The sequence below is a fragment of the Emys orbicularis genome, chromosome 5, assembly GCF_028017835.1.
Source record: "Emys orbicularis isolate rEmyOrb1 chromosome 5, rEmyOrb1.hap1, whole genome shotgun sequence".
Taxonomy (NCBI): domain Eukaryota; kingdom Metazoa; phylum Chordata; order Testudines; family Emydidae; genus Emys; species Emys orbicularis.
In genome coordinates, this window is record NC_088687.1 from 138,811,597 (window position 1) to 138,835,261 (window position 23,665).

At 42.2% G+C, this 23,665-nt stretch overlaps 1 protein-coding gene across 1 annotated transcript in view; it reads right to left on the minus strand.

The window, feature by feature from the left end:
• Nucleotides 1-23,665, minus strand: part of SLC4A11 (solute carrier family 4 member 11) — a 152,231-nt gene that overhangs the window by 126,299 nt on the left and 2,267 nt on the right. The window contains exon 3 of the mRNA XM_065405750.1: nucleotides 7,024-7,074. Within this exon, the coding sequence (XP_065261822.1) occupies nucleotides 7,024-7,074 (51 nt within the window). The remainder of the gene's footprint in view (nucleotides 1-7,023; nucleotides 7,075-23,665) is intronic.

The window sequence follows — 23,665 nt, forward strand, 5'->3', positions numbered from 1 at the left end:
CATTGTTAATCCAGGGAATTCAGAGTTAAAGTTACACTTAAAATCCAAACGTAATAAAAGTTAAGAAATGCATAGTTAAAGGTACCTAAACGAGCTTAACTCTGCCCCATAGTGATGCCAACCATGATCACATGGTTAAAGACATTTTAGTGTTTATGGTCTCAGATTACATTAAACTGATTTTTAAAGACACATCAGAGTTCTTTTGCTAAGTCCATATTTTTTCCCTTTGTGTCACTCAGGACAAAGAAAAGATTGACAGATGCTAAACTGCTTAAAGGACCCAATTTTTAATTAATTTTAGCTCAGAGTAATTAACAGATTTCCTTGTAAACGCTCAGAAAATTTGTTCTTTGCTTGGAGAATGACTGCTGTAAATTCAGAGAGATGACACTATATTGTTCATACAAAACAAAAAAGAATGAATCCCTGGTTTTAAGTGCCAAATGGAATTCAACTTTACCTATGGAGTGTCGTGTCCTGCATCTCCACACTGAAAACGGGATTACAAAACTATGCAGGCTCAGTATTGTCTCCAACAGGTAGGCAACTTTCTGCTTTCTTAATATTAGTAGGAGAATAATCAAAGGACTTTACAGACAGGGAAGAATTTACTTTATACATATGTTACCAATTCCCTCTATTTTGTATTCACTGCACTCCAGAAACAAAGTTTGTAAAAAAAAAAAAAAAAAAAAAAAAAAAAAAACACCTCTCTCACACACACACACACACACACACACAGTCTTAAAATGCCATCATTACATTTAATATGCACACTTACACATAATCACCCACTTGCTTGAAAACAAGGGTAATGCAGAAGAGCAATTTCTGAGTCAAAATTATCACCACAGGAACCCAAAGCATGGATAAGAGGCTTTTTTCTTCAAGGCAGGGTGATCAAAAACTGTACATTTGTATCTTACTTCCAGCTGCAGACATACAGGTAAATTTAAAAAAAAAAAAAATCCTTTCTGATTAATTTCCAGTTTAAACAAAGTCTGCAAAATTGTCAGGAAAATTTACCAAATCAAGCTACAGATTGTACTCACCACACCCTTTGTCATGATAATGGAGGATAATGAATAATACTTCTGACATTCTACCCAGCAGCCGTAAAGAGAAATGTTATTTTTCCAGCTGACTCCCCACAGAAACTAGACTTAAAACATTAAAGCAGTATGGGGGAGATTAATACAAGTCATAAAAAAAGTTAACGATTGTGTTTACAACTGCATCTGCCGATCTTAAAAGAACAAACGTTAAAACTTTGCTTTACTAGAACGTTAAGCTTTACTTAGCTCCATGGGTTGAGACCTTCCCTAGCAGCTCTGTCCCAATTTAACTTCCTAGAAAATTAACCATAACAACCCCCTAACAGGTAAGTATGCTATATGGACCTCCGGACTGGGGAAGCCCTTTAGACAGCTTCAGTGTGGAGTTAAATAAGAAGCATTTCACTTCCATTTCAGGGCTCTCTTCCCTCCAGAAGTAATGGGCTATGTCTGCCAATCCCCAAGACCCATAGCCACTTGGGGGAAATGGAAAAGATAGTTAGGGAAGGCACTATTTCCCCATGGGTTTGAAGATGGCTATTTTAACAAGGAGGCTTATGAGATACTGTCTTGGGATGAATGGTTTTTCTTTACTACTGTACAGCCATGATTTCCAACCCTATTGCGGGGGGGGGGGGGGTGTTTTGTCATAAAACAAGCCAGATGGAAATGCAAAGTTTTCCCTGCTGCCTTAATAAATTCATAACAGACTTGAAAAAAACTGATATGCTACTACAAAAGAAATAAGGCTTATCTGAATACATTCCAGTATTCTGTTATACAGCTAGTTATCAAAGAAAACTTGTAATTAATCTAAGTAATCAATGGGGGGGGGGTTGTTTGTTTGTTTGAAACACAGCAGTGTACAAAGTTTCAGCTCTGTACTACAAGGCGCTAAATTAGAAACCTTCATTTTAATTTATAGCTATCTTAGCAATAGGCCCTAGAAATAAAAATCTGTAGCAAGACACGCAAGCGGATTTCTGGCTTGTCATCAGCAGTTGTGGTGCATTCGCGGCTGGCAAACAGACGTTGTACCCGGAAAATCCAATTCCCATTGTGAAAGGATTCATTTCAGTATGGCATTTAGATTAATTTCATGGTTAGATAAAACTAATTTTTTAAAAAAAAAGCAAAACCATGACACACATTCCAAACTTAAATACAAAACCGAAAACACAACAACAAATAGATAAAATATGTCCAAAGATCCCCAGCCAGGCAAGTCCCTCCAGCAGAATTGCAATTTATTGTGCCAGCAAAACCAATTAATAAATCAGCAGAGCAAACAATAAGATTCACTCTGGAAGGTGAAAGTTGTGTCGTAGTACTTGCTGACCCAGCTTTAAAACAATGCAAGGTTTCAGTTATTCCATAGAATGTTAGGGTTCCTTCTTTTAGGATTTATAACCCCTCACAATTAAAACAAGATTCTCTTCAGATAAAATGAAGATGCAGTACCAGCACGTTGCCTGATCATTTAAAAAGTTCATTATGTTGGCAAATAGAATTAGCATTAGAAGAATATAATTGTGTTAAAACTAATCCGCTTACAGTGAAAGTTTAGGTATCTGTACCCCTTTTAACAATGAGCAGAACTAGAAGGTTCCACTAGGAAAAAAGACAACTAGCTTAATGAGTTATTCTGAACACTGCTTGCAGAGCTGCATTTCATCAAGATTCTAATTATCTTCAGATTTGGACTTAGTCTTTACAATCACTCGAACAGACATTTAAAATTGCCAGGAAGGACTCGAATGGACATGAAATCTCATTCAGGATACCAACTGGTCAACTCAAAAATACAATCTGTATCAAACACTGTTGCTATTTGCCAGATTAGAACAAAAAACAACAACAACAAAAATACTGATGCCTGTGGCAAAAAAAGGAAAGGAAAAGAAAAAAAGGCAATGCAACAGCAGTGATAAATTTATTTCGTTAGTTATTTAAGTATTTTACCAGCAAAGAAGAGAGAGATTTTTATTAATGTTGCATAAATCTGCTCAGTTTGGTATACAAGTCAAAACACAATGTTACTGCTAAATACCAGCATACTGTACTTTGAGAAAATTGGAATTTATTTCTCATTTTGCCAGCTTGCTCTTGACTCTGCAAAGCTACTCGTTAAAACTTTTGAATAATATTTTATCCTCGTTTCTTATGCACACACCCCAACGATACTTAATCCCAGGTCTCGGCGGTAGTTTTCTTTGAAATTCTCCCAGTCAACATGCAGGACCACAGAATGTACAAATCTCAATGTGTGCATGAAGGATGGGTTCAAAAGTACTAGACAGGAGCAGATGGCTATAAAAGTGATAAAAGGTGTTGGAGAAATTATTGGGAGTTGGGAATATTAAAGACTCAAGGGAAGAATCTGTTAGAAAGTATTACTCTTCCCGTGGTAAAGGCCTATAGATCCAAGCATCGATCCAAGCAAAATTACGCTTTCAACTCAATGGAGTTAAAAACAGTTGCTGTACTGCTAGAAATAAAGAATATCAATGTTTTCATTTTTTAAAAAAATTAAAACCTAGAAGGGAAGAGCAGAAATATTTGGCTTGGCAAGAGGGACTATCAATTTGTTAGATCAGTATCTTAAAGATGAGGTGAGATAAACCATAAGCCAATGAGATATTGTTATCCCTAATTAAAAGACAATGTTGAAGGGCTTGGGAACGGGGAAGGAAAAGACTGCAATTATACCTAGAGATATTATCAACAGATCATTCCAGGATGGAGATAACAATTTGTGTTCCAGCTCACGGTTATGAAATCTAAGTAACAAAAAACACGAATGCCGAAGTATTGCTCCAGCACAGCGCAACAAAAAGGTCCTTAATGTATTGAAAGAAGTAAAGGAAGTTGCTGGTACAACAACAATGGGCAACTTTAGCTATCTCAGTATTAGCTGGTCGAGTGACACATTGGGGCATGGTTTGGAGAAGCAAGTTAAATGATAAGCCTGCTTTACAAAGCCATTTATATTAAATGGAAAGGTGACTCACTTTAGAGGGAGGAAGTGGGCTAAGGAATTTCAATATGGCTTCCTCTAAATTGAGTTGTAGTTCAGACTCTGCCTGAGTTTCTGGGCAAGTCATTTAACTTCTGTACACCTGTTTCCCCAAACATGAAAGGGGGCTAACAAATCTTTCCTCCCTCACAGGATGATGAGAAGAGACACGGTAAGGTGAAGTAATATCTGTAATTGGACCAACTTCAGCTGGTGGAAGGGACAAGTTTTTGAGCTTCACAGAGCTGTTCCTCAGGCCTGGGGACAGGAACACGAGGGCATAAGCTAAATAGAAGGTAGGTCAGATTGTTAAGCATAAGGGGTTCACACATGCTGTTAGAGACCACTTAAAATGAAGTGGGCAATAAAAGGTTAGATTGTTAAGCATAAGGGTTCACACACCGGGTGATGCAAGGATTAATGCTTGTAAAACTCTAGATAAGTGCTATGATGATTATTATTCCTAAATTCTGTGCAGGAGGTTCACTGTGATCACATCACAATTAGCGCAGATAAGAATGTGATTCATCTAGGATTAGCAGCAAAAGTGAACTTTTAAAAAAGGTCAGATTTTATAACTGTATGGCTAGGAGGAGGAAAATGACTGACAGGAGGTTTAAGGGCAAAGTAACAAAAAAATCCACCACCTTTACAATTATAATCAGCCTGGATGCAATATAATAAGAGCATTGTATTAAAAGAACCACCTACAATCAAAACCAGAGAAACCTAACCATGGGAAAGAAGAGACTGCATGATTAGCTCAAGTCCTTGGGTTTCTTAGAGCTGGGAAGTATCCCCTATGGATGGAGGAGATTAGTTAACAGTGTAGTGCAAAAAGAACGGTCAGGACACAGTGTGCTCAAGGGGACCATGGGCCATCCGGAGAACAAAATGCCGGGAGCCTGCCTCCAGCTCTTGGAGATTGCTGAAGGCGGCAGATGAACTAAAAAGCTCTGGAGTCTTAACAAAATCCCAGAAAAGTCTCTCTGTTTTTGGCATCTGGAGAAAGAGGCTAATGGCCCTTGGCATCTGTTGCCACTGCTGGAAGCTGAATGCCCTGAAAGGGGACGTACTGCTGGCACCTGGGAAGGTGCTCTTCCTTTTCCTTCCATGAGGTGAAACGCTCACCTCTGCCTCCCCCGCTGCTGCCACCCACACCCCCGAGCCCATGCAGTTGGGATGGAGGCTGACGGGGCAGACCTGGGCCTGGGCCTGGGCCTGCAGAGGCCCTTGGGCCCCAGTCACAGATCCTGCAGGGTGGGAACAGCGACACCCAGGCGGGCTGAGCTTGGCCAGGCCAGGATAAAAGTCCCCCAGGTTCTGCTCTAGGGCCTGCAAGAGGCTGAGGCCCGCTCCCAGCGTGGCCAATGCTCCCAGCCAGGGCCAGTTTTCCCAATGGCCCTTTCCAGGCAGGTTGGCACCAGCTGCCTGGGGCTCAAGAGAGGAGCAGGCCCCAGCTCAGTACCTCAGGAGATGCTCAGTTCAACCACAAAGGGACCCACACACTGGCAGGTAACAGCTCCCACCCATAGGGCCCCCGCAAAGCCACTCAGGCTGGGGGCACTCATCCCCCTTGCAGAGGGGGTGATGGGCTCCTTCCCATTGGCAGAATGGGGGGGGGGGGGAATTGCTGTACCCAGGAGCCCCCAGCACAGCCCCACATCTCCAGTCCCGCATCCAGCCCTATGCATTCTGTATCCACAGCCCATGCCAGCCTGTACCCTCCGCCTGGCCCTCAGCATCCCCCCTCCCCCAGTCCGCCCTTCCCTGCAGCTTTCCAGAGGGGCTCCTAGCCCGTGTGGGGGCAGCACCTCGAGAGCCCAGACATGATGGAATTGAAGCAGCGGCTGCAAGGAGAGTCCAGGGGGGCAGCAGGGCCCACCGGGGAGGGGTGAGGGACAGCAGGTGGGGGCTGGATACTGAGACAAAGCTGGGCAGGTCCCTATGCTTGAGACTGAAGCCCCAGCAAGCTCTCGTGGTGCTACCAAAAGCAACTCCGAGCCACACAGCGCCTGAGCTGCGACCGCCATCTTACCTGCCCTGGTGCTGGGGAGCATCTGGGGAGGGGGTAGGAGTGCTTCCCCACCAGCCTGGCTGGGGGCCACTTCCTGCTCCTCAGAGCCCCGGCTTGTGGCCACCGAGCTCTGCCGGGCAGCCCTGCCAGCCGCATCCATTGCTGCCGCCACTACCGATGGAGGGACCCAGGGTGGAAAGTTCATCTGGTGTGGAAACAGCAGGCGCATGCAGGCCTCTCAGCTAGCTCTGAGCTAGTGCTGGTTTCTCTGAGCAGGACACCAGTCGCTCCAGGCCTCAGCTGCTATAAGACTGCCCAGATAGGGGGCAAAGCCCCAGTATCTTCTCCCAAGGGAGCCTGGCCCCAGCCTGAGAGGCCCTACAATGGGAGGTGGTAGCCTCAGAGAGCTGGACGGCTGTGGGGCGGTCACAACATACAGCAAGCTCTCAGCTGTGCTAGATGGGGGAAGTCTACTGTCCCAGAAATCTACCACCCTAGGCAGCTGCCTAGTTTGCCTATAGCAAGAGTGACCCCTGGATACTGACCATGCTGTATCTGGCATATCAAGGGGGAGGAGAACACCCTGAAACAGAACAAGACAAGGAACCACCCAAGACTGGGACATGCACCGAAAATCTGAAGATACGGATATTCAAAGCAGTAAGGCATTAGCATCTATGGGACTTGATTGTACAGACTATTTGTAGCACTAGAATTATGCAACATTCCTTTTATCTGTACAAACCTGGGTTCAAACCCAGTTTAGGTTATAAGTGAAATGGATTTGATACGCCATCTGTTGCAGAGGATTTTCAAAATCAACCTACCGGTAGTTATTTTTCCACTGATACAGCTAGGTCACTGTGGTAGGTTCTTTTATATGCAATATAACATGCAACAAATGAGTAGAAAAGAAATAAAATTATACTTGCCAGTCTCTTCAAAAAAATACCCATTTCTGGACATCGCTGCCGGTGGACTTTCTAAAAAAAAGAAAGGGAAAAGATTGATTAAGTCCAAGTGTAAGCACCGTAATGAATCTGAATACTTGGGTTTAACTGCTTAGCTCATCATCATAAATGCTCTCAGACAGATGGAAGAAGAAAACTATTACAGACATTAATGATTTTTTCTGGTACTGACAAGTTTAACCTTTTGTTTATTGACTTCAACATTTCCCAGAATGTTCAATACTGTCACCATCTCCTGCAAAAAGCGTTTTTTTAAAAAAAAAAAAAAAAAAACCTCATGCTTCAGCTGTCCTGTGTGCGTTTAATGCTTCCAGCAGAAGATACTACATTAGTCAACATCTGCGCAAGCCTAATTACATCGGCGTGACATGTCAGATCTGAAGGACCACATGGGTGCAAGTATTAACACAAAAGTCTGCTAAGGGACGATCCTATTAAAAGAGTAAATAATGGCATCCAGACGGTACGTACAAATATGGCACCGTATGCTTGAATAATTAATTCTAATGAAACCTTCACTTAAATGAGCTTGATTTTACAATCCGTTCTGCTCCTTTTAAACAAACCATCGGGGCACCTGAACCAGAACTTTCTCCCGCATGACAAACACGCTCTTGTCTTCTCCCACCCGCTGCCCGACCCTGGATATAGCAGACAGATACCGTTTGTTCCAACAAGGTCCCAAAAAAGAGGCAATGTCACACTCACATGCAAACAACTGGGAAACTGAACTGATGTCAGGAATGGGTCCCTGCGTACCCGTGCTTAAAACAGTTGACTTGCCTCTATGGCTAGGTTTACCTCATTATCAGCAGTTACACAAAGTATGATTAACACTTGGCAGACACAGGACAAAAGGGTTTAACAGCCAGCTGAAATTTGCCCCATCAGTTCCGAATGATGATGTGGGCTAGCTGTCTACTCTTAGTCATGCATGTGTAATTCTGGCATTTGGGCCAAGTCGAATTTTTAAACCCACCCTAAACAGTTCAGATTGCTGGTTTAGGAAAGGGCGACCGCTTTTTCAAAAGGTGAATACAGGACACATGCAGGAGCCCCGCCCCCCAACCCCTCCTCTTCCCTGCCGAGGCTCCGCCCTCTAGCCCAGCCGGAAGCCAAAGCTGGGGGCCATGGTAAGAGCTGAACTGCCCAGGGAGCCCGGGATGCTGTGGGGAGCCCAGACCCCCCCCCACCTGCCCACTTCAGCCCTCCCTGGAAGAGACTGGCACCGCCCCTGAGCCTGGGGCAGGCATAGGGCGGCGCTGCAGGGAATCCAGGACAACTGCTGTCCCGGAGTTATTCAGCCCAGGACCGGGACTTGAACTCTGCATTTTGGGACTGTCCTGCCCAATTTGGGATAGGTGGTCACCCTAGTTTAGGACCACTGAGGACCTTCTTTATACCAGGGACTGGCCAAGGTGTAACTCTTCTTCAGTTCAACTCACCATAAAAGGTGTGGAAATGGAGCTCTAAATACTCATGAATACATTAAAACATTCACCTAAACAACACTTCACATAGCAGCCACATGCAGTATTTGAGGGTCAAATTCACTGGTTTGTAAATAGCGGTGTAAGCTAGTCAGAAGACAGGTGAAAGAGGCAGAAGGGCATAACCTGCAGTGATCTGGCATTCAGCAGGTGTGCAAAACAAGTGCCATAGACAGAAATTTGGGCCTATGGGTATTAGAGATGGTATAAAACAACGTGAAGCAGGCCTCTTTAATTTACAGTATAGGATCCTGGTACTTAATTTTCCTGCTACAAATACCCTACCCATCACCCTTCTCCCACAACCTACATGAAACCGAGGTTACACTCATTTTGCACAATTAGGGCCAAGTCTGCTGCTGGAATAACTCCATTTGACATAAGCTGAGTTACACCAGCAGAGACTCTGGCGCATTAAATGCCAGAAGGGTACAAGTTCTGTTACTTTGCTGCTTATGTTCATTTTCTAACCAACTTACATCCAGTTTAACTTCACCCCATCAGTCACTGCCAAATGTCTCTCAGAGACTTCCATTTGGCTGCATTTGCTCCAAGTGTTCATACACTTGGGGCTATTTAAAGAACACAAGTTAAAAAGGATGAACCCGGAGACCAGCCCAGGACAAAGCAGAAATAACCATGTGCTTCCCCAAGAGGGAGAGTGAGGAGTAAGAAAAACGATTGGGCTGCTGGACAAGCAATGAACCAGGGTCCGAAGATGCCCCCAAAAAGAGTCAGTTGTTTTATCCAGCTGGGAGGGAACGGGAAAATATGGTTGTTATGTTAATGACTGAAGGGTGATTTAGGAGCTCTCCATTCTTAAGGCACAGTCAGGCACCTAGAGCAATCAATAGGCACTTCTTTTCAGTTGCTGTGTACATACATTAAAAGAAACAGATCAAGTTAAAAAAATAAGATATCCTGATGGAAGAGCCACAAAATAGCGAAGGCCTAGACCAGGGATATCAATAGGCGGAACGACGGCCAAATCCAGACTGCCAGACGCTTCTGAATGGACACCCCCCCCCCAAAAAAAATGTATTTATCATCATCATCATCATCTTCTTCTCTGGAGTCTGGACCTTGACTATACGTTGACCAAGAAATCTGGACCTTCACAAAAAATAATAATAATAATTGACTACCCCTGGCCTAGACTCTCAATTTATAATAAGCATGATGTCCACATATCAAGGGTCTGATGGAATTGATTAAAAAAAATTGTGCATCATAGTTTTTTTGTTTAAATAAAAATAGGTCACAGGTGCTTTCATAACATTTTGAAATCATAAATCAGACTGTGAACTAAGGGGCTCTTTTCTATTTCAACTCTCTAGTCTCCTCCACATCATATTTATTACGTTTCCATTGCATTCCTGAACTAACATGGTTATCCTCTGATGGCCAACGTAATAACACAAATATATGAATCTGCATTTATTTTAACCAAAGCCTATACCTTTTATTATAAAAATATGTGTGTATATTAGAGAGACAAGGCAAGTGAGATTGTAATATCTTATTGGACCAACTTCTGTTGGCGAGAGACAAGCTTTTGAGCCACACAGAGCTCTTCTTCAGGTCTGGGAAAGGTGCTTCCCAGCATCATAGCAAAATGCAAGATGGAACAGATTGTTTAGCATAAGTAGTTAGCACATATTGTAAGGGACCATTCGAGGTCGAGTGGCCTGTTACCCCCTCTTTTGTCCTATGACTGCAGAGGTGTTTAGGGCTTGTCTACACTAGCAATTTACAGCCCTGCAACTTTCTGCCTCAGGGGAGTAAAAAAACACCCCCCTGAGCCAGGGCCGCCCAGAGGATTCAGGGGGCCTGGGGCAAAGCAATTTCGGGGGCCCCTTCCTAAAAAAAAAGTTGCAATTCTCGTGGGGGCCTGGGGCAAATTGCTCCACTTGCCCCCCCCCGGGCGGCCCTGCCCTGAGCGCAGCAAGTTTCACCGCTGTAAAGTACCAGTATAGACAGTGCCCCAGCGCTGGGAGATATGCCCCTCGTGGAGGTGGGTTTTTTACAGCGCTGGGAGAGCTTTAGCGTTGCCAGTGTAGACTAGCCCGTAGTGCGTTACAGTTTGTTGTAATAAGCCATAAATTCAGTGTCTCTGTTCAGTCCATTAATTTAGTGTCTAGCAGAGTAAGGAGTTTGTATACTTCATATCTATAAAAGCTGATGAATGAAGGGAGTTCAAAGTCTGTTGCATTCTGTATTAAAAGTGCCTCATATCTGCAGCATCCCTCCTGGGCTGTGATTTTATCACAACTTAAGTAGCGCTGTGGCCTGATCACTACTTGGGTGGGAAACAAAAGGGACAAGCCAGGGCACTACCATAAGGAGCAGGGTTTCATTAGGTGGCACTATTTCCCTTGAGTAAATAATGAACCAATGCTCAAGCATGTTGCCTAGGGGACAGTTATGCTGGAAATGCTGTTTTTCAGATGAGTCATAAAACCAAGGTTTTAACCTGGTAATTAAAGGTCCAGTGGCACGTTTTGAAAAAGTTGGGTGTTAACCCTGGAATGTCTTGGCTAAATTCCAACTCCAGTAATTGCATTCTCATTACGTAAGCTGTCCTACGGTTTCAATTGGGTAAAGTCTTAAAACTATTGCGTAGCAATGGACAGCTATTACCACCCACACAGAAGTGGCTGAACTTATTACTTTGTATCCCAAATAGGTTTGGAATATGCTTTAGGAGCCTGTGAGATAAAAATGTTTACATGTGTTGATTATAGGCCCAGTCCCGCACAAAATGTATGCATGGGACTACTCATGTGCTTAAATTTAAGCATGTACATAAATGTTTGCAGAATTAGGGCCCATCTCTTTTCTCTCTCAGCATCCAGCGGATCAATACATTTTCAGCATAATCTGATTTCCTAAAAGCATTTTGTGTCTAATAAATATTTAAAATATTCTATTTAAGTTGGAACACAAAGTATGGTCTCTTTTCATTACATGGAAACATATGTTTACGGATAGTTTGTGTCTAGAACCTTACACATTTACCACACTTCTTTATACAGTATACGGCAAAGCAATGACTCAGACGGACCAGATCTATCTACAAGTATTTGCAGGGTGTAAACAGTGAAGAGAGAACAATTATTTAGGGTGGCACAAGAAATGGAAAGGTTCTGGCAGAGTATCAGAATAATCTTCAAAGGGTAATGATGGCAGCACCGTCACTTCAAACGTTTAAATCTTGACAATGAAACACTAGCCAGTTATACTGTAGGGAACAGTCCCACAATGCCCCTCTCACGTCACCCTCTAATACACCAAAGAACCAGCAGTGACTTATGGAAAATATTGAACCTGTGACTTAAAACAAATCTGCTCATAGATGGTTTTTATGCTTTCCCCTTTTATTCTTTGCTACTAAGGGTACAGGCAAGGAGAGTCCATCTGTGTCTCCTGCTTGAACCTCAGCTGAAGGTACAAATCTCTACTTGTACATCATAGTCCTATAAGCAGACACCAGTTGTGACATAGCTGCGGAAAGATTGATTGCAGGTGGGGATAGAAGTAGCAGAAGCAGATGGAATCAGGAAGCAAGAGGTCCTGTTTCATGCAAATATTTTAAATCATACAGTAACAAAATCCAAAGTGTACAGGGAAGTAACAGTATGCAGTGTTGTAGTTGTGTCGGTCCCAGGATATCAGAGAGACAATGAAGCAATGTGTTTTATGGGACCAACTTCTGTTGGTGAGAGAAAGCTTTCAAGCTTACACAGAGCTCTTCTTCAGGTCTGTAACAGAACTGTTAAGTTCTCCCTTGAGGTGTCCACAGTTCTGTATCAGCTTGTTTGAGATCAGAGTTATCAACAGAAAGGCTCACATTGCATTCATGGAAATGAATTAACTCTGCTGGGGGGATTGGTTTTAGCACTACAGTTTGCCATCATTTTCTTGATGTTGGGTCTTCAAACATTTTTAAAAAATTCCATCAAGTCTACTATGTATTAATTCTTACCATTTCCCTGAAAAAACAACAATAACAAAAGACCAAAATAATAAAATCCACACAGAATCAAGTATCAAGATAGATAAGCCCCAGTTTGATATTAAAGGAGCAGAATCCTGTATATAAAACAACCCCAGTAAAAGAGGATGCGCTATGAAGAGATTCAAGTTCAAACAAGGCAATTAACAATTCCATAGTAAACTATGGAGATCTTTCTACTCTAAATGTTTAGCAAAATATTTTTTGTTGGCACACTTTAATGCTTAGGGCTTTAACACCCTATAAGCAAAGAAAATAATTAATGATCTATTTCGTATGGCACCCATCCCACCAATGAAGCCAGCTTTCCTACCCTCTGCATTCATTTCTTCTACAAAGTGTCTTTGAACCTTTTTTTATGCCACCACCCTAAAACACAATGAGGGAGTTAATAGTATTCAATCTCCTACCTTTATTTACCAAACTATGGGTCAACTCCTGGCCCCACTGAAGTTTTTGGGAGTTTTTTGATTCCTGTAGGGCCAGGATTTCACCCTACACATACATAAATCCCTAAACCACATATTCTTATTATGACAGTGGTCCTTCTTTACCCCCATTCCCTCCCTGCTGATTATAACCTAAATTTTAGATTCAAGATTGGCAAACTCAGAAGAAAAACCTCATATGTGTAGCAAGTAGCATAGTGCTATAAAATGAGAGATTAGATCAGAGACAAAAGAGAGATACATACAGTGATCCATAAAGAAAAATGGTTTCAAGGATATTTAAAAACAAAAAACAAAAAAACTCCAAACTACCTTGCCCATTTCAGTTTTACAGACAAGGACTTTGTAAGCAACATAGTAAATTCAGTATTTAGGAAAGACTATCAATAGAAAAAAATATATATTTTCTTCCTCCAACATAGTTAAATGTGTAGATTATTCTAGCTGCTCTAGGAAGAAACAATTATGTTTTTGGCTCCTTTTCTCACTAAAGGAAAATACTACCTTCCTCCTATTTAGTTGCCAACAAAACCCTAGTAATCACGCTGCAACTTTTTGGCAATTTAACTGTGTTTTTCTTATTTTTCAAGTCTTTTCATCGGTCAAAAACATGCATAACCAACTCTTCTTGCTCCCTAGAGAGTATCTATTTAAATTAGGATTATTTAGAAAGTGTTGAAGTATTAGGATTTCCTTGCTTTTTAAACTTTTTTTTTTTTAAAACAGATTTTATGTATATTCAGTTCACAGCTTGTTATGGCCCTCTAATCAAAAGCTGCAAATGGTAAATGTTAATATCCATTCTGTAGATTTAGAAGATGTACAACACGTTCAGAAAAACAACCGCCCTTTGACTTCAAGCCATTTCAATGACTCAGACATAATGTACAAAGTTTAAAGAATTTGATGGTTCAATTCCTGGCACTGCCGGTCAGGTAGGAAATTATAACTTATGTCGCTGTTTAGAATTTTTGGTCTCAAAAACAAAAACAGAAAAGCCCACAATAAAGATGAATAGGCCAATCCCAGCAGAGAGAAATCAGGACAATAATATTTGTACTTCCTGATTTCTTACATTTTTACATTTGCATCCAACAACAAAATGAAAAGACAAAAATCCATTATGCCATCTTCCATTATTAAATTCCTCGGGGAGATGTGTTCTAGCAATTCCCTTAATAACCAGTTTTAACTTTCTTGTTATCAAGGTTAGTAATAAGCTCTCTTGAGCTGCGCAATATTATTAGATTACAAATAAACACACATTCTCTGGATACTTTCAAAAAAAATGATTGAAAAAAAATGTTCTGCTGCTGGCATCTTCTGAGGCAACAGCTTTCCTCCAACCCAAGCATCGTTTGATGTAAAACATAATTCTTTGTCTAATGGATTGCCAGCATGCACCCTTCCATGTTAAAGAAAGCAACGTGCAAAATTTATTGCAGACTTCTTACATCTGCTCAATAAATACTGAAAGTTTTTCCCATAAGTTTTGCTAATGATAGATCAAGTTTCCTCATTTTTAAAAATGAAAGAATTGCTTTCTTAAGAAGAAACAAGACTAAGGCTACACACAAATTTGAAACAGGATGTCTGCATGCCAAATGTTTTAAAGTATATATTTATACATCTTCACTGGTGGCATCTCCAACCTGCCTGCACTAGAAGATACGGAGTATCCAGATAAGTGCTTTTTTGGTACCACAAAAATACCCTTCAAAAGCCATTAAATCACCTTAAATTGCTTCAAGACATTAAAATTAACGGACGGTAGCAATTAGCTTTGACCAAGGATATGTTTTACTATCAGATCTCCTAGAAAACTCGCTCTTTGGCAAACTGCCTCCAAGATAAGATGGTTGGGTCTCTGATGATTAGATTATTGAATCCCATCATCACGAGCAACTTTAAAAAAAAAAAAAAAACCAAGTCAAAACAAAAGGAACCTCTGCTAAAATATGCAGATTCCTTGAAAGTCTGAGCCTTTGTGGTACCCTTGACAAAAGCTTCAACTTTAATTGGGGAACCTTTCAGACTAAATTTTCAGAAGTTATTACTGATTTGGGGGGGTGTCTTAAGTTTTTAGCTATTCTGCTTGACGCACCTTAAAAAGGGGCCTCATTTTTATATGGAAAATGCACAGTAATTTTTGAAAACACAGGGCCATTCTTTGCTTAAAAGCACTAGTCACTTTCTGAAGTACACAGCTTCATCAGTAAGCCAGCTATTGAAGAATGTATGCTATGCTTGGGGATGGGCAGTCACCCTAGCTGGTTGAGGCTGTTGGGAATGGTGACTGCCTTCCATTCAGGCGAAATGAGGAAACAACTAAATGCTCCTTTGTTTAGAGGTAGCTGTAACTATGGGAAACTACCACCCAAGGACTAGACCTCATACAAGCCTGGCCAGTGGCTGCACCATGCAATCCCAGGGTTTTTCCAGGGGTCTGATAATAAATAGAGGGGGGCAAAGGACTGATTTCATTTGCAGCTGTATGCGTGGGAGAGATGCAGCAGAAGCACCAAAGCTGGGGAAGCAGCAGCAGAAAGCCAAGGAGACAGCCAGAACAAGCATTGGGAGCAAGACCCTCGGCAAAAAGCCTACAGAGAGCTTTTAGGGCAGAGTGCTGGACGTAAGAGTTTTGGAACTGTGAGCAAAGAAAACGTCCCCTGATTGATTCATACTGTGCTCAAGAAAACAGGACTAATAATTCCTGCTTATTTACCAAGGATGTGTACACACAAAATACTGGACTCCATCAATTTCTCCACCTAAATGGAAACAACCTGCAAGACCCCAAACACTGGCTAACTACTTGGGTCAACGTGGTAACAGTACAGTAGCACTGTTTACTCAAGTGCGAGAGAGGCTGGACACACGTCTGTAAAACATTATTTTCAGGCTCTTGACCAGCATGAGAGCACTATCCCGTACTGAAAATACTTGCCACAACCTGCAGCAAGGGAGGTTGAGGTTGGACATTAGGAAAAACTTCCTAACTGTCAGGGCGGTTAAGCACTGAAATAAATTGCCTAGGGATGTTGTGGAATCTCCACCATTGGAGTTTTTAAGAGCAGGTTGGACAAACACCTGTCAGGGATGGTCTAGATAATACTTTGTCCTGCCATGAGTGCAGGGGACTGGACTAGATGACCTCTTGAGGTCCCTTCCAGTTCTATGATTCATTTTTGCTGATTTCTTGAGTCAGCAACAGTTAATGTCTAAGGCCTGGTCTACACTAACCCCCAAATTCGAACTAAGGTACACAACTTCAGCTACGTGAATAACGTAGCTGAAGTCGACATACCTTAGTTCGAACTTACCGCGGTTCAGACGCGGTCCACACGCGGCAGGCAGGCTCCCCGTCGACTCCGCGGTACTCCTCTCGCCGAGCTGGAGTACCGCAGTCGACGGCGAGCGCTTCCGGGATCGATTTATCGCGTCCAGACCAGACGCGATAAATCGAACCCGGAACTTCGATTGCCAGCCGTCGAACTACCGCGGTAGTGTAGACCTGGCCTAAGAAATATTTCAAATCTACAGTTTACCTTAAAATACTGTGCCACTCAAACTTTCAACCCACAGCTTATGTATCTTATATATTTGACTATATTGTGCATCTAATTTAGATTGTGAACCATTGGTGCAAGGACTACATCCTCTACATCTGTAGACAGGCAACACACTATCAACAATATTATTTGTCTATAATATACATATTTAGAGATATGTATATGTATGCATCTCTGTCTCCATAGAGACAGCTACATATACACATTCTACAATATCCACAAAAATTGTCCAAAAATTCACAGGCTATACTTTGTCTTTGTACCTAAGTCCTACAAGTCTCGCATTCTAATGTACATAGTTACCTTACAACTAAAAGGATTGACAAACACAAGTCACACACACACACACACACCAGCAACAAGCAATACCATGTTTCAAAATTGGGCGGCTCTCTCCTATTACACTTCCTCATTCCTCACAAATTAAGAGTTGGGCTTGGTTAGTACTTGGATGGGAGCCCTCCAAGAAACACTCAGGTACTACAATAAGCTGTGTTAGTCACTCAGAGGTAGGACTCTTCCTCGGAGACTGTCTCTTCGCTGACACAAAAGAGGTTGTTGTTGTTTTAAACACAGTGTGATAAACACGGGATAGTTACCTCTTGCTAAAAATCACTGGGGACAAGGCACTTGTGTTTACTAAGAGGTCACTAGGCAAGGTCAACCTCTACCCCCTGCTGGACCTCACCTAGTCTACCTTGCGGTAAAACTAAACTGCTTTGTCTCCACTGTGTTTTTGCAGCAAGTTATCTCATGTGCATTCGTTATCCTGCACTAAAAGCCACCCCTTTGTCAGCAAAGACAGGACCCAAGTCAGTATCGAACCCCAATATGTTGTTGTGAGAGGGTGATGTGCTGATGGAGGTGCAGTCTTTTAGAAGAGAGATAAAACAGCATTCCTGATCCCTACTGCTCTTCAAATACCTTATGGCATTCTTTGAAACAGTAGGATGTTAGGTATGTTCTACCTACCCAAATTCCTCCTGCAGTTTCAACTGGATATTCTGGTCTTCATTTTGTGTCCTAAACAGTTTGGTGCTGTGCACTGTTCATCAGCTGCTATGTTCTGTAAGTACTCAAGATGGGAAGATGCATTACATTTTTCTTACTAAATGCATTGACGCAACTCACTGAGTCTGTTCAGGCTTCTAGAAAAACCACACTCCTACCTGGCATGCTAGGAGGCTTACAGCATGTGTTAGGATGGTAGTTTCCGCCCCCCTCCTCAAATAACATTACATCATCTCATTAGCAACATCACTCCCGTGATAGTAACATGGTACCTACTCGTTAGGTGTTCTATTTCAGAGGTGGCTCATTTCAGCGAGTGATCCGTATGCAGATGCAAATAGTGTCTGCCCGTTAACTCTGGAAAGTGTTTTGAGATTATTTTGTTACAAGGAGGAGGGGGAAAAAAAATTGTTCTCGTTAACCTCTGAGGCTAGGACAAGAAGAAATGGGCAGCAAAGGAGGTTTAGGTTGGACATTAGGAACAACTTCCTAACTGTCGGGGTGGTTAAGCACTGGAATAAATTGCCTAGGGAGGTTGTGGAATTGCGTTACTGGAAAATTTTAAGAGCAGGTTTAAAAAAAAAAAAGAAGCCTCCTGCCAGGGCAGGTCTAGATAATACTTAGGGCAGGTCTACATTACAGGGTTATGTTGACATAAATTATGCAACTCCAGCTACATGAATAACGTAGATGGAGTGGCTGTAGCTTATGTCGACTTATTGCGATGTCTACACCGCGCTGGGCCGACGGGAGACTCCATCAACTTACCTTACACTTCTCGTTCCGGTGGAACGGGAGTCAACGGGAGAGCGATCTGTGGTCAATTTAGCGGGTCTTCGCTAGACCCGCTAAATTGAGCCCCGGTGGATCGATCACCACAGCGTTGATCCCCGGTGAGCGTAGACATACCCTTAGTCTTGTCTCAAGGGCAAGGGACTGGACTAGATGGCCTCTCAAAGTCCTTTCCAGTCTTAGAATTCTATGAAAGAATTGCATAGTGTGATTTATATGCAAGTACTATAGGCATCTTAGCCTTATTTTAAAGACAGGGAGTGTATTATTTACATTTACCAATTAAGTGACAGCCAAAGCATGGACCAAAAAGAACTTTGGTTTTAGAATAGCCCAATACGACGTGACAAGTAATTACAGCGTTTGATCCTTCTGTGAATCATAGACATGTTTGGATTTACGTGCATCTTTCATTTGCCTCTAAATCAACAGCCTCTTGGACCCACAGGCTGCCAGGTACAAGTGAAGAGCACTTCTTAGGCTCTTAACTTGCACCTAGGGCCAGCACAGCTCCCTTCCCTAGAATAAGGGACACGCAAAGGTTGGGGGGGGTGGGGGGGAAAGGAATGGAAAGCCACCTTAGCCCTCCTCCCATGAGTCCTGCCCAGAGCAGTGTTCATGTACACTCCGGGGCAATGGAAGCTCCCTAAAAGTGAGGGGACCACCAGCGCCTGAACCATGGCCACGCCCCCCTACCATCCCTTCCCCCTGAGGCCACACCCCCACACCACCCCTCTCCTTTCCCTCACCCTTTTGGCTGGTAAAAAGTGATGGGGCCATGGCAGGAACTGGGCCGATCTTGTTAAATGTGTTTGTTACTGAAAACCAAACAGACATTTCAATAAATCTTGGGCACTTTTAAATAGAATACCCGGGCAGCCATATCTACATACATTTAATATGTTCTCTAGCCTTTTCCTTAGGGGGTTTTCCCCCTTTATGCAAAATGTTCCTCACCGTTCTTAACAATGGGCTCCAATCCCATAACGAACCCACCCAATACAGAATGCACCTACTTCCAGCATTTGCAGGAGAGACCTCCCTCACCTATAACTAGAAGATCTAAACCACTTCTGAGGTTTCAGTGAGTCTCAGAACGATCCGCTCCCATTTCACAGGCTACCGCAGAAAGTGCACTACAAAAGCAGCTACAGTTTTCAAGGGCACATGGCAGGCAACCAGTGCCCTAAACCCACAACCATAATCATCATGTACCATAGTTACATCCTTGACCCAAAGTCTACCACATGAATACAGGGGGAAAATGTATTTTTACAGCCTATTGGACATTAACCTCTTCGACTGGGGATTCTATTCAAAGAGTATGTTCAGTGCTCTTTTTAAAATCCCCCATTTCCACTGCAAGAAGAAAAAGGCTGTTCTTAAATCTTATCAATCGTTGACACCCTTCTGGTAAGTGTGAAATCCCAACCCACAAGTGAGTGTGTGCGGGGGGGGGGGGGGGGGGGGAGGGAGAGAGAATCTGATTTTCACAACTGCTGGCTGTGAAGAGAGAAAACATCATATTGAAATAATGCATCAGGCAACCTCCTCATAACTGCACAAATCACAAGCAAACATACACCCACACACAAACATGGGTATCAGCCTTGTCTGGTATCAAAGCATTTTCCTTACTGTTCCTTGTTGGGTTTTTTTGAGCTTGCTAGACTGCCCCCTTAGTAGTAATAAAACCACTTAACAAAAGGTCACTGTCTGCAGTAATGACAGTGCCCAGCCTTCAGAACAAAGCAAAAAGGCTGTGTTGATAGATTTTCTCCAAAAGCACCAGACGGCCCAAGCTGAGTCATCAAGTTAGCCCACCGGACAGCTCAATATGCAAGGGTGCCTCCCAGAGGTGATTACAAAACAACTCCCTTTTTAGAATCAGAGATCCGTGCAGCTGCTTAATTAGCAGAATACATTCTACTCTTTTCTTTAAGGGGAAAAAAAAAATCGTTCTCTTGGCCAGCATTCCTCTACAGGTGTCATGTAAGAGTGACGGGTCCCACCATAGCAAGAGGAACTACGGCACTTCCACACTTCCTGCACTTCTTACAACAGTTACTGTCCAGCACAACTGTGTGGGGTTTACACACAATAGGCGCTTTTATTAGGTGATCAGGAAAAAGAAGAGGAGCCAGGGAACAATGATCACTCGGGATTTGGCTGACACACAGATAAAAGCTTTGGGCCATTTACTTTTCTCGGAATGAAAGGAAAAGAAAGTGCTGCTATCCAGTACAATTTCATTAGATCCTCAAAACAGTCACGGTCTACTGGGATCTGTGGCTTGAATTCCAGACATAATGCTTCATGTGGAGGGTGGGAAAAACCCAATCATCAGAGATACAACAATCTGACAAGACCCAGGCGTTCTCCAAGTTAAGGCTCTTCACTTCAGGTGGAATTTCCAACAGCACTTAAGTGACTTAGGAGCACACGTGCCACTGAAAGTCCCTTTTTCATCCAGTGACTGTACTTACAGAGGCCTATCAATCTCATAGTGGTATTTTAACTTTGTTGGGAAAAAGCTGACTTTGTTTGGGCATTTGGGGTCCTTCAAGGATAATATCCAACTTCTGGCAGTACTCTGTACAATTTTGTCACGGCATGCCGTCATTTTACCGACAGGCCTTTTTTCACATTAGAGACCACCATGGGCAGAGTGCACTACTGTTACTATGCAGAGCCCAATGCAAGTGCTTACCAGCTCCAAACAATCCGGTACAAGTCAAGTCTCAATAGAGAAAAGTCTCAGTGAAGTCATTCTGTATAACTCTCCTTTTGTGTTTCTGAGTATTGTGAAAACAGTGGTGCAAGACAGCTAAACCTGTTGTCTGATTTACTTTAAAATAAAATATGGGCCTTAAAGTCCCCATCTTGGACTCCCAGAATAGAACAGTTTGTAAAACGACAGTCACCCAGATTTTTGGTGTGTGTTTGAATCCATATAATGTGTTAAAGAGAAATATTCGTTCTTAAAATAAAAACCTTTTTTAATTAAAACAAAGAGCCAAAACCAAAAAAGGGAGACGAATACCAAAAGGCGTTTCCATCTAGAACTGTGGCTGGACAAATTTTATTGCAACTTACATTCTGCAAGCCAAAAAAAAAGCCATCTGGTCTGAACCTGTGGCCAACTATAATTCACACTGAACTCAAAGTGACCAGTCTGTAGACCCACGTAAAACAAGTTTTATAACGGAAACACTGAAAGGATCAAAACTAGAGCAGCATTGCCGAGTGCCGACAGAATTACCCGACTCGACTAGCTGACCAAAGTACCTTCAGCCCTGCTTCAGAACTAAAAAAAAAAGACATAAAAATACTACAGCGTGTGGAAAGGCAGAATTTCTCCGTGCCCATAAAAGTGAAAGCAGCCTATGGAAGCGAACAAGACAGCCTCAGCACATTCAAAAACAAAACAAAACAAAACAAAAAACCTACATAAACCAGAGGAATGGGAAAATTAATAGTAAGTAACCAACTAGGCAGGCTAACAAACAAAACCAAGCCACACAGACAGAATTTCTACATCCTGACATACCACGAACCTCCATGAAGCAGCAGCAAAAACAACAAAAATATAGTGGAAAGAGAAGGAGGCCTGATATTCAGGTAAAAGAATGTCATTAGACTAACAATATTCATTTCTGGAATGTTATTTAAGTACATCAAGATCAGTTACACGGCCACTGTAGCAGGGATGTTCTACCAGCATCTTAGACAGATATATGAAAGTATTATATATTCATTCTTTTTACACTTCACAATATGTAAGGATAGATTGTTACAATGTTTTAGACAAAACATCTCTCCTTGCTAGCATCTCCCCATGCAATTTCTTTAACTGTTTTCTGGATACATACAGTAAACTGATGTCTAATTAGAATCAAAAAAGGTATTCTGCATCCCTAAACACACAGGCATCTAGAACACGAGAAACAAGCAATAGATTTCATTACCAAGCAGCAAAACCCATGGAAACACAACAAGTATTGTCTTACTTTGGTCGATTAAATAATTAAAGAGCTGACAGATTACTTGATTTCTAAATTTCCTGGTTAAATCCATCACCCAGCAACAGCAGTGCCTCTATGCAAGCTATGATTTTTTTAGACTAACTTACCTGCACTACTTCTTTAACGAAAGATGCTGCTAAATTGCAAACAGCTTTAGATCTTGTTTGTTGCTTTCCCTAAAGCTTTCAATAAGCCTGAGCACTTGGTTCCTAATGCCACTTACGTTCAGGTGGCACGAGAGGCAATGGCTTGTGGTTCCTCAGTGGCTCCAATATTAATGAATCCAGTGCATCTTTCTCCCTCACTTCCAATTGGAGAGTAGCAAATGGGTGGAGTGACAGCATGACCCATTAGATTCCAGAGGTATATACTCCAATTCTGCTTTCCGAGAGATTACTGTTTGCAGAAGTAAAACAACTAGGGAATGAAGAGACTGGAGATCCAGTAAGCTGAGTAATTCAAAGCAATCTACATTCCACGGCAGGTTCAGCTATCGTGAACTTGGAATCTCTCTCCTGCAGCCACCGAGGTTTACTGTCTGTCAGAGCTATTTGCCTCTGGAAAAATAGAACAATTCAATTAAAGTGACCCTGCACTTCCGAGCTAATGCTTTTTGCTGGATACCATATCGAGAAAGCTAGCGCTCCTCCTTAAGAAACCTGGTAGCATTCAGGCACCAACTGAAGTGAGGAGCTACTGTACCTTACAGACAGAAGTACAAAGATGACAATAAAAGGATGTGAAGATGTAGGAAGAGGAGGAAAAACTGCTGCCAAAGGTAGATCAAGCGGAGATCTCTTAAAGACACAGCCACTGTAGTCGGACAATTTGTTCTTTGCCTGATGTTTTGTAACCTACAGTCTTATAGTAAATTGCTGCAAGGAGTCTAGCCTTCTTATGCATAGAAAGCAATACATACAGTTGTGTCTACACAAACTCAAACAAATCAGAAACTCCTGGATGCAGAGAGGCTATTGACAGTACACAGGGTTAATGGACAGAGTACAGTAAAGAGAGAGCTTTGTGATGTCCATTAGGAAATGCCCTATGATGACTAAAATTCATTTCATAGAGTCAAAGGTTATGTTTACCATTGAGAGAGAATTTTGCAAAAAATATTTAATTTAGATTTGTTTCTAGCTCAGGATTAATTCTTTTAGCAGGTGCTCAGATAATAAAACAATGGGGCCACATACGCACAACTAGAGTATTTAGTATTAGTGTCTCAACAGAAGTCGGAGTTTGTTAG